The sequence below is a fragment of the Eschscholzia californica genome, unplaced genomic scaffold (assembly GCF_041429995.1).
Source record: "Eschscholzia californica isolate CP2 unplaced genomic scaffold, dmEscCali1.0.p SCAF_5, whole genome shotgun sequence".
In the NCBI taxonomy this organism is placed as follows: domain Eukaryota; kingdom Viridiplantae; phylum Streptophyta; class Magnoliopsida; order Ranunculales; family Papaveraceae; genus Eschscholzia; species Eschscholzia californica.
Window position 1 is genome coordinate 1,220,467 of NW_028238472.1, and position 12,076 is coordinate 1,232,542.

At 35.7% G+C, this 12,076-nt stretch overlaps 1 protein-coding gene across 2 annotated transcripts; it reads right to left on the reverse strand.

The window, feature by feature from the left end:
• Positions 1–2,364: 2,364 nt before the first annotated feature.
• Positions 2,365–9,803, reverse strand: LOC147536015 (glycoside hydrolase family 2 protein). Of its 2 annotated transcripts, none has more exons than XM_086643645.1 (11): positions 9,512–9,803; positions 9,245–9,383; positions 7,549–7,776; positions 7,156–7,214; positions 6,746–6,794; positions 6,215–6,445; positions 5,834–6,003; positions 5,554–5,758; positions 4,628–5,287; positions 3,605–3,832; positions 2,365–3,261 (listed from the first exon to the last, which is right to left on the reverse strand). In XM_086643645.1, exons 1-11 carry the CDS (start codon positions 9,658–9,660, stop codon positions 2,503–2,505), a joined length of 2,877 nt encoding a protein of 958 aa, XP_086499771.1. In that variant the 5' UTR covers positions 9,661–9,803; the 3' UTR covers positions 2,365–2,502. The 2 variants fall into 2 exon arrangements, with proteins under 2 accessions (XP_086499771.1, XP_086499772.1); XM_086643646.1 differs by having other exon boundaries at positions 7,549–8,074; positions 8,677–9,383; positions 9,512–9,742.
• Positions 9,804–12,076: the final 2,273 nt, after the last annotated feature.

Genomic DNA, 12,076 nt, shown 5'->3' on the forward strand with positions numbered 1-12,076 from the left:
TCAGTGATGTTTGAGAAAAAAATTTCTATGGCATCCATTAATCTTGAAATAATGTAAAGACTGAAAGTGGTGTACGGCAAACTGTGATAGTTATAGCATGAAAAATAACTTTCCTATCAATGTATGTAACTACTACGCGCTGAATTTTAACTTCTAAGGCACAGGTTATCATTGTTTAGACATTTAAAACCGTATTTAAGGAAAATCGTATGTTATATAGTCTTGGAACTTTAGAAGAAAAATTTGTCAATATCAGATGTAATAAAATTCAAACCATTTACGTAAAATAACTTTTTCCACCGAAGCATTTTAATTTCTATGTGGGGATTCCATTATCTAGACATTTAAAACCCCTTTCCAAGAAAATTTGCGTATCAATATCTACATTTTTTCGATCAAATAATTTACCTTCCAGGCTGGGTTATAATATGACCGTGGCTTTGGAGGATAAAAGAAATTCTCTGGGAAATAAAGATTTTAGTCAATAAATATTGACTCGGGGGCATATATTTTTTAGTCTTAAAATTGATTTGATCAAACATTGCCCCCTAAACTTCATCTTCCCTCTCTCTTTCCCACTGTCTCGTGCCAGCTCTTTGTTGTTCACTTATTCTTTTGCTCTTCTTCTTAGTCTTTCTCTCGATTATTCATTGTCTATCTTTTACTATCTCTCTCGGCTGCTCTTACTGTCCATTTCTAAATCTCTCACTGTTTCTCTCTCAATTTTCACTGTTTCTCAATCGACCTCTCATTGTTTCTCTCCTTCTCTCACACATACACCGCTTCAATAAAAGGAAGTACTCCCTTCGTCGGAACATGACATCGAGGAGGGTTTTTGGTCACAAAACGTTTCGTGGCCAAAAAACGTTTCGTGGTCATGAACTATGCGATTTCCATTGAGAGATCTAAACATAACGAGAGAGAGAGAGAGAGAGAGAGAGAGAGAGAGAGACTGCGAGGAAGATATAGATAGTGAGAGTTATCTACAATGAGAGAGAGAGAGAGAAAACAAAGCAACACTAGAGAGATAGAGGGTAACAGTGAGTTAGAGAGGAGAAGAGGGGAAAGAGAAGAGGTGACAATGGTGGTGGTGAGAATTTGTTGAAGTGAAGGTGATAAAGAGGAGGAAGATCAAGGGCAATGTTTGATCAAGTAAGTTTTTAGACTAATATAAAATACTTCACCGAAAATTTACAAAAAAATACATGATTCTCTAAAAAATTTTATTCCCTGGAGATTGTTCTTTATTCTCCAAAGCCGCGGCCTATAATATTTGGACATTCAAAATTGTATTTGAAAAAAATATAACCTTTAAACATTTGAAGAAAATTTCGTCGATCTATGGTGCCGCATGAAGTTCAAGACTATTTATGTTCATGCAAAATGACATTGTGATCAATATGTACAACTTAGGAGTTCTAACTTCTAAGGATGAATTTCATTGTTTAGATATTTGTAGAAAGTTCGTGTTCTTTTTTTGTAGAAAGTTCGCGTTCTACAACCTTTAAACTAGTGAAGGAAATTTTGTAGACTTCAAACTGCATGAGGTTCGAACTGTTAACATAGAATATCAATATCCCCCGTTTTTTCATAAGGAATTTTTCCAGATTATAATATTTAGACATTCAAGGCTGCATTTGAAGAAAATTGGTTCACTACAAGTTCCAAATTTTTGGAGGAAATTTCTCCAATCTTGTAATTAGATGAAATTCGGACAACCTATGTAAAATGACTTTCATATCAATATCCATGACTTCCCTGTGGGAAAATTTAACTTCAAAGTCCGATTTCATTATTGGGACATTCAAAAATCCTATTTGAAGAAACATCACGCGTCCAATCTCCGAATCTCACGAAATTCAGACTGTTCATATGTAAAGTTACTTTCCCATCGATAATTTCCATTAGGAATCCGTCCTTAGAAGTTAAAATACTTTACGTCGAAGCTACGAAACTTAAACAGAAAGTCTTTTTATATGAATGATCTAATTTCGTACGAGTACAGGAATGACCTCGGCTAAAAACGATATGCTTTCTGCTCTCAATGGTGCACATATTATAGAAACGTCTAAATCTTACACCTTTCGTCCACATAAAATATAAAATCTTAGCTTGTTGTCAAGAAAGTCTTGTAGTTGCAGACAATACAAAATCAACTTGATTAAGAAATTCTCGTAGTTGACTTTTCAAAATAGTCGAACTTATAGACACAAAGAATTGTGTTAGTTAGCGACAGAAAATTCTTGTACACATTAAAACATGAAACCACCACAGAGAATCGAGTTTTGGGATGCGAGAGGGAGTAGAGTACTAGGTAATATTGGTTTGACGCGAGAACAAATGAGGACAGGAGAAGAGTGGAGGTAGCTTACAACTTATATAAGCATTTTATTCAAAACAAAGGTTTCTGAACGAAAAATATACAACACACACTCAGATATTATGTTTTCCGTTGTCATTAAAACTAACAAACATACTATACGTATACGATACTTACCTGTCTTAGTAAACAGAATGCGCTTCCTGATAATTCCACCCACGAAGCATTATACGAGGCGTGCCACCAGATGGAACATCGAAAGAAATCTTCACATTCATTTTCTCCCCTGGAACAAGAGAGAAATAGTTATTGGAATAATGAACAGGAAGGATTCTTGTATCTTCTCCATCCATGGCTTTCTTTGTTAAATGAACAGAGAAATGGAGAAAGAATGCAACTCCAGAATCATTCCCATTTGTTTCTAGGAACTTTGAATCGTCACCATTTACTCTCGAAATACTTCTGCATATTCTCTGTAACAAACCCGTTTCGCTTTTCTCCTCTGACAATCCACTTGTCGAATGATCTTCTTGGTTTCTGCAACCTAGGTTTTGGGAGTTTGGATTCTTAGATTTGTTCTGAATTTGCATTTGAACTTCATAGCTTGATCCTCTAATCATAATATTCGATGTTAGTTTGAGGGGTATTTTCTTCTTCCTGTATGGTTCCAAAAGCTTGTAATCTCCACCAGGGAGATGCAACCAGTAAAAGTTCCTCGAAAGGATGGTATTATCCGATCTTTTGAAAAGCTTGAGGAGAAGGAAGTAAACAGGTTTCGAGTTTTTCGTCTTCGGATACTTCATCTCGATGGTTTTTTGGGTTGTTTTCGCCGGTATTGAGAGCTTCTCTGTAACATTGTAATAGGGGCATTTTCCATCTAAATCCCAAACAGAGGCTTCCACTGCTACATCATTTAGTTTGTCTGCTGTTGTGTTTATTACCTGTTGAAGCCAGTAAGTAACAATCATTAATGGCGTTCAAGGAACTAGAGTATAGAGATCTCCGAGCATGGTTTGTTCTCAGGTTTCGGTTTCATATCGTCTGTATCGATTCTTCTACCCAAATTGTTAAACTAAGAAAACAAACAAATGGAAATAAATTTATAAGATTCTATATCTTATTCACTATGGGTTTCGCGCTGGATCCATTAGATATTCAAGTACTCAGGAGAAGCTATAGGGTACGGTTGAAAGTTGAAACCCGACTACAACATGGACGATCTTCAAAAATTGAAAAAATTCAACATGTAGTCCCCAAGTAGAGTAGTTTAAAATCTTAGATTACCTCGATAAAATATGTAGCAAGGTTGAGTTGGACATGAATTGGTTCTGCCGCAGAGCGGCAACCATAGAAACCTGCCGTTTGATCATGGAGATGATCATAGAATTGACCTCTTAGACCAGTCCAAGGATTCTGAGTTTTCCATATAAGAACACCTGTGTATTTTGTCCACATACGAGAAGTCCAACCTTCGAGCAGAGCTCTATACTGAATGTAGTTAACAAGTTGTGCCTGAAAATGTAATTTATCAGTCAGAACCAAGGAATGAAATTTCGGTTTTGGTGGAAACTTCGTTCGGTCCAAAAGTGGAAACCTTTCGTAGAAATGTTTCGGTCAGTGTGGAAATCTTACAAATCTACAGAAATGATAGAAATATGATGCAATTATGTATAACAAGATTATTAAACCATAATGAAGCATAAAAATGATGTTTAACATTATCTATTAGTTTGAGGGAGTATTAACAATTACACAGTTACTTCTGGGGGTAAATTGAATAATATTTTGGCTATAACACCCAAAAGATAACATTCTTACTGATAATAATTAACAAACTATGTTAGTTTGAGAAGGTATCGTCAATTACACAGTTATATTAGAGGTGTTACTAAGATAAAATCAATTTAGGCAGTTAAGTCAAGGCGTAAATCATTCAAGTAGATTTAAGACCATGGAAAACATAACATAAAAATCAAGAAAGATCTAAGAGAAATGAAGATGAAAAAGACGAAGAAATGGATATATTTCTAGTATTAGTTTCTCCGGTTTTTTTGCTAGATTTCTACTATGTCGGTCGAAATTTCCATCATGTCGGTGGAAATTTCGAAATTTCCCACAACTTCGGTGGAATTTCGATCATGTCGGTGGAAACTATGCAGGAAATAGTTGTAAGTGTTATTTCGTGCACCTAATCTCATTTTAGGAAACGTTTCGCGAAATTTCGGTGAAATTTCGGGAAGTTTCATTCCTTGGTCAGAACAAGATCAAAAGAAAAGAGTCCAAGGAACAAAAATTTGCAAGTCTAACCTTCTCACAGAAATCGTCTAGGTCCTTTGGGGTTCCGTAGAGTTCAATCTGATCTCGGACCTTCTTTTCTGGTTTTGAATATGGGATGTATTTATGGTACTTCCAGATAGGGTTTTCTATTTCTTGTACGTAACCATCAGAAAGTTTTTTAAACAGTGGAATTTTCCATCCTTCTGGCGGCATCGTTGCTCTAATGGTAGCTGCCACAGGTATCCCAACGGAACCAACTTCTGGGTTGAATCCATACTGGTAGAAGCTGTCCTTGAAGAAATCTTCCGGATTCTGGATTTCATACGGACCATCTGTGAAGTCCCCTTTCCCATTTGCAAAGCCATCCCACATGGAACCTTTGATATAAACACGAGTACCATCAAGATATTTACTAGGATCATCTAAGTTTACCACATCGTTGTTTATTCCAGGAGGGGTATGAAAATATGGGTGGAGCTTGAGGTCATTCTCTAAGGCGGTGTTTATGTCATGAGGTGGAGTTTGTTCATTTCCTCCAACCCAAAGAGCAAGACTAGGATGATTTCGCAGGAGCTTTACAGTGTCCCTTGCGCAAATTAAGAAAAGGTCATGGTCCAAAGGACCATTAGGGTTTGATACTGGAACACCTCGTCCATCACAATCTCCTGTTATCCAAAACTCTTGCCACACCTGCAAAGATTGAACTAATTATCAAGGAAAACAAGATTGATGTCTGAATAGGAAATATTAAGACTTCAACATTTGGCTAATTTGAATAATGACAATGACTGCCATCAGAAAATCAATTAGTCTTTGTTGGGTTTATACTGATGTTTTTGGTGTACTAATGATTAGCCAAATCAGATGATTCGCTACATGAGTTTCATTTTCAGAATATGTATGTATATATCGTAACTGATAGATAAAAGTAGAGAAGTAAGAAAGGGGGACCATACCAACAAACCATAAATATCACAGTAGTGGTAAAATTCTGGCCTCTCAGCTAATCCACCACCCCAACAACGTAACATGTTGAAGTTCATATCTTTGTGAAACTTAATGTCTGTTTCATACCGTTTCTTTGAAAGACGTAACAACCCATCTGACAATATCCAATTCCCTCCACGGATAAAAATGGGTTGTCCATTGACCTTAAACAACCTGCAGAAATACATGAATTAGGGGCTTCAATAGGACGATACATTGTCAAGAATGCCTCTGAACAAGATAGTATACCTTCCACCTGTAGCTTTATCTATACTACTTTCGATTTTACGGAAACCAAACTGATGGCTCCAAGAATCAGACTCCCCGAATCCTTTAACCTCAACAGATATGCCTACATTGTAGAGAGACTGTTTCCCCATGCCATTTGGCCACCACAAATTGGGCTTGTAGAAAAAAAGCTGCCGAATTTTCTCTATCAGTATTCAGTAAATAAAAATGCCACAAAACTTCAACAAGCATTTAAGGCAGAACTAGAGTAATATAACAGATGATTCCAGCGACCTCAACAAAATATAACTTTTAACACAAAACACAAAGAGGTGACAGAGAAAACCAGAGTTTATGCAACGAAGCTGGAAATTGTTAATGAAGAAAGATTATAATACAGACCTGCGGAAATGTATAATTGATTCGCGCTCCAGGAGGAATTGACAAATGCGTAGTCTGTAGATGCTCAACCAAGGCCATGTCTGCCTCAAGTTCAGTTGACACTTGTATATTGAGCGAGCACTCGGCAACCCAAGCATTTCGATTTTCCAATTCAATACTAGCATGCAGATACACCCTCTCATAATGGTCAAAGAAGGACGAAACCAGGTGAGGATCAACTATTTTTACTGGCTGCATTTATTTCAAAAATTTGTTATGCGCATAGAAGTAAATAGTACTTTATTGATAACAATCATAACATATTAAGAAAAGGTATGGACATACAAGTTACAACAATGAAGAGTAAGAGGGAAAATCTCTCTGAGAATTTTGATTTAGGAGTAAGCAAAGGCATTGCAGAGTTAGATAACATAAGAAAAATTAAGTTCCCTAGGATCAAAGCATCTTAATTGGACTACTGAAACAGCTGAGGGATTATAATATAAACAAATGAATATTAAAGGAAATCAAGAACTTGGACCAGTAACTTACCCCAGTAACAGAGATGGATACTTCATCCCAGATTCCAGTATTCCTATCCCTGTAGTTTAAAGACATTTGAGTAATTTGGACGATAAAAACGTTATTTTTTTTTTTTTTGCTTTCATCAGGATAAGAAAGTTAATAGACTTAGGCATTATGTTCTAAAATCTATTCTTTTGTGTCATTACAGTTAAAGAATATATGAAGGAGTATTACAAGAAAAGGGACTTGGCAGGATAAAATAGTTACGATTCTTCATCTGAAGTTGGCAGACAAATTCAAATAGAAAACTTTCCAAATCATAGAGTTGACACATATTAGCAGCTACCATGATATATCTTTCTTTTTCTATGGCTCTACCGATACAAATATGAACTAATGGAAGGAGCTGCTGGCAAATAAGAACTGCAAACAGTTACCTTATTGGAGTCATCCAGTCCCAGCCTTCAACATATTGTGTAGCAACATCTTTCCCAATCTAACCGGGATAAAAACTTATTAGCTGGACATGTTTGAAATCTTATACAAAAACAGCTTACCCATAGGCCTACCCAGTGAAAGATAGGTGTGCCCAATAAACTATGAAAAAATTTAAGTAATATATTCAGAGCCAAGTAATCCAACCCAAGGTATTTCAGTATATTATATATATATATATATATATGTTTATCTACAAGTTCAAAATTTTTCTCTGAAGACACTCATGTTTCGTTTAGCTGCATCTGTTTTACCTTGCTGCAAAACTTATTGTTTATGGAACCCCCGTGCAAACTTGATAATCAGATGCATAATTGTAAGGAAAATATCTATACCTCATGATCACCACCTTGGCCTCCCTCGGGAGGAATTGTCCCAGGATGGTCGGGAGGATGAACAAGAACAGCGAGCAAATTATGACCATGAGGATGTAGAATATCAGTAATATCAAGAGAGTGTCTGCGAAACATTCCCTTGGGCAAGATCTTCTTGTGGCCATTCAAATATACTTCTGCTGAGTAATTAATCGCGCGGAAGTTCAAATCCACATGCTGGTTTCCTGACTACAATAAACTGTTCCCATTAGAAATATTGATCAATAAAAAATCGGAATCAGAACTAGAAAATGTTCCAGAGAGTAAGACATCAGATAAGAGAGTACTAATCGACTAAACAAAACCTCTTACTGAGATTTTAACATGATCAGGGACTAGCTAGACTTTGTATAATTGAAGTACTGAGAATGCACATGAAATTGAATTTGAAATCCCTCATGAAACCACTACTTATACCATGAGTCGTATTAGTAAATGTGAGAAGTAGTCCCACATAGGAAAAGCGTGTACTCTAGTAACAAAGAACCTATGTGGTTGGTCTCGGCCGAGACAGCCGAGAATCTCGGGTCTCGTCTCGGTCTCGGGTCTCTCCCGAGACGAGACTCGGCCGAGACCCCGAGTTAGGGTTTGGCCGAGATTCTCGGCGAAACTCGGCCGAGACAACCCGAGACCGAGACAGTAATTTATAAATATTTAGAATTTTTTTTTTTGAAAAACTCTTGGACCTAATTGTGTACTACTGTTTATTATCTTCTTTAATCCTATCTACTTATTGTATTCCCAATAGATCTAATATAAATAGCAATAATACTATATTGAATTTTTAGGTTTTATGCCGTACAGAAACTTTGAAAATTCTTTCGAAACTTTCAAAATTTTAGTAGATTAGGATTTATTTATACAATTATTAGGTTAGAGTAAGTAGTAAAAACTAGAATTAAGAACTAATAAAGAAATAAAGAACACAAGAACCTAATTTTAGTAGATTAGGATTTATTTTATGCCTAAGTAGTAGGCCATTAGCTAACAGCTACACTTGCTGTCTCGGCCGAGAATCTCGGTCTCGTCTCGGTCTCGGCCTTCGGCCGGACCGAGACCGATACCGAGATCAACTACATAGCAAAGAACATAATATCTAAGTCCTCTCCACTCATTGTCAATTGGTTTTGAGTTGGATAACCACTAACTTAACATGGTAGCAGAGCTATAAGTCCAATGGCAACATGTGCTCTCTGTCACCCAAAAGAACACGTTTTAGGCTAAAAAAACGCCACAAGTGGGGAGCGTGTAAGAATAGTTCTACATGGGAAAAGGGTATTGTAGTAACAAAGAACACAATATCTAGGTCCTATCCACTCATTGCCAATTGGTTTTGAGGTAAATGACCACAAACTTAACATGGTATCAGAGTTAGGCCCCAGTGTCATAAGTTCAATGGCAAGACGTGCTCTACGTCACCCCAAAAAACACGTATTAGGCTCAAAAGACGTCACAAGTGAGGAAGCGTGTGAGGATAGTCCCACATGGAAAAACAAAGTATACAATATCTAAGTCCTCCCCGCTCACTGCCAATTGGTTTTGAACTGAATGACCACAAACTTAAGAGTAAATTCAAGCTTGAAACAACATCCCAAACATCTAAGTTATGTTATAAATGAAAAAAATTGAGAAGACAAAGTGTGTTGATTGATCATACCGGAGCACAATCAAAAGTTGTGAAGAACCAGAATGTATAATAATCTCTTCCAGAATCAGCAATATCAATAATTGTATCATTTTCTATTCCATAAAAAGGATCTGGTATGAGCTTGTTCTTCAATAATGTTCCTAAAACACTGTAAACAACAACAATTCAAGTCGATCTTTTATCAAAATCGAAAGAAAATAATAGAAAATTGAACATCTCATGTAATCAGTAGTACTTCAATTGGAAACCAAATGAGAGAGAGGTGAAATTACGTACGTTCCGGGAACAAGAGCTTGGATCCAAGGAGGATTTGAGGTGGAAGATGGAGGATGAGTAGTAGTGAGTTGAATTCCAGTGAGATCAACTTCTGTTGATCTCGCAGCTAGCCATCCTGAATCTAACTTTCTCTTCCCTAATTCCGCCATGGGATTCTTCTTCTTCTTCTCTTGAAACCCTAAAACCAGAAGAGAGAGAGAGAGAGAGAGGAAAAGTGAGAAAGAACAAAACGTATGGGGGGAAATTATTGCTTTTGTCAGGACTAAGGAGGAGTGAGTGACAGTTGATGCCAATTAAGAGGAGGGGGGGGGGGGGGGGGTTGTGGAGCAAGACTTTCGCGGACTCTCAGGGGGGTAGTGGAGCAAGACTTTCGCGGACTCTTGAGAGTCCGCGAAAGTCTGAGGCATTCAAATCCAGACATTTGAGAGTCCACGAAAGTCTGAGGCATTCAAATCCAGACATTTGAGAGTCCATGAAAGTCTGAGGCATTCAAATCCAGACATTTGAGAGTCTATGAAAGTCCGAGGCATTCGATTGTAGACAAAATATGTCCCAGACTTTGGTGGACTTCATAGTTTGATGAATTTGTGAAGGATTTGGGACAAATTTGGAAGCCAAAATGTCTTTCAAAAAACAAGAGACATTTGAAGTCCATCATGTGATCAAACAACAATAATAATATTAAAATAATAAATGTCTACCAAATGTCCATCAATGTCCACAAATATTCACAGATGTTTACGAAAGTCGAAAAATATATTTTTGAAATGTTAGTATAAATATATTATTTCATGTGATTAAACAATAATAATAATATTAAAATAATAAATGTCTACCAAATGTCCATCAATGTCCACAAATATTCACAGATGTCTACGAAAGTCGAAAAATATATTTTTGAAATGTTAGTATAAACATATTATTTCATGTGATTAAACAATAATAATAATATTAAAATAGTAAATGTCTACCAAATGTCCATCAATGTCCACAATATTTACAAATGTCTACGAAAGTCGAAAAATATATTTTTGAAATGTTAGTATAAATATATTATTTCATGTAATTAAAAAATAATAATAATATTAAAATAATAAATATCTACCAAATGTCCATCAATGTCCACAAATATTCACAGATGTTTACGAAAGTCGAAAAATATATTTTTGAAATGTTAGTATTAATATATTATTTCATGTGATTAAATAATAATAATAATATTAAAATAATAAATGTCTACCAAATGTCCACAAATATTCATAGATGTCTACAAAAGTCGAAAAATATATTTTTGATTAGCACAAATATAATATGCATTACACATTTTGTCAATGGACTCAAGATCTTAAAATGTCCCCAGGACATTTTGTCTATGGATCAAATGTCTTGAAATGTCTATAAAGACGTTTTGTCTACAAACTCTCAATGTCTTGAAAATGTCTATGAACACATGTTGTCTATAATAACTCATCCGAAATGTCTTGAAATGTCTACGGGACATTTTGTCTATGAAAGTCTGTGAAAGTCCCGCTCCACTACCCCCCCTAAGGAAGATGATTAATCGCATAAGACATACTAATAATATTAATAACCTTATTTTAATAGTTAACAGTCACACAAAAAGGATTTTGACTTCTGTCATCTTCATAACTAGTAGATAGCCAACAACTCCTATCTATCGGTCAATGAGGAGGTCTCAAGTTCGATTCTAGATGCAAAGTCATAATTTATTGAAATTTGTTATAGATAAAGTGATTTTGGTAGGCGTTGCCGCGTTGGGTCAGTAATTTAGTTGAATTTTAGGTCGGTGGTTCAATTAAAATCTTGACTTGTTTCTGTAAGAGTTTAAATTTGATCGTTATCGTGCTTATCACACATCAATATCTTTGTAATGATTGTTGTAGTCAATACAAACAAAATAAAATATCATTAGTCAATAATTAGATGATCTACAGACAGAGACAGTTCATAGTTTTATATTTTAAAATCATTTACTAGTAGTTATGACGATGTAAAAGCACAAATGATGGGTTATCCTCACATTGGGTACATAAATATGAGGTGGGTGGTTGGATTCGGCCAAATGATCTCTTTTGATTAATTTCGCTTATTTGTTCGTCCACTTCAAATTTCACACAAAGTTTTCAGACTGTCTACGGACATTGATCTAAAAATATGTATCCCACTAAATCAATTTTCGTAAATTTGACATAACTTTTTTTTTTTTGTTTAAAGGGACCTGTTCTGTCTTCTAGTCTACGGCGCCCTGTGATATTTACCTAAGAGTCTGTTTGATACGTTAGAATGTTCGAATAAGAAAATCGACATTTTTCTGATGAGAAAAAAATGACTTTCTTTCTTATACGAAAGTCAAGTTCTAGTGTTTGATTGATTATGAGAAAATTGAAGGTGTTTTTAAAACTCAAACCACATTCAACCCTATTAAGCCATTCCCTTGGAAGTGCCTCTAGAAAATTCGACATCACCTTCTTCCTATTATCAGAAACTCTAAATGTCCAAATTTTAGTTGTAAATTTCTCAATTCATCAATGTCCAAATTTTAGG

Bases quoted from the DNA above. Each gene is read 5' to 3' on its own strand.
- LOC147536015 (XM_086643645.1), bottom strand. From the start codon at position 9,660: ATGGCGGAATTAGGGAAGAGAAAGTTAGATTCAGGATGGCTAGCTGCG. The intron at 7,215-7,548 runs GTATAGATATTT...TATCCCGGTTAG, and splicing joins GCCAAGGTGGTGATCATGAG to ATTGGGAAAGATGTTGCTAC. The intron at 5,288-5,553 runs GTATGGTCCCCC...CAATCTTTGCAG, and splicing joins GTGATATTTATGGTTTGTTG to GTGTGGCAAGAGTTTTGGAT.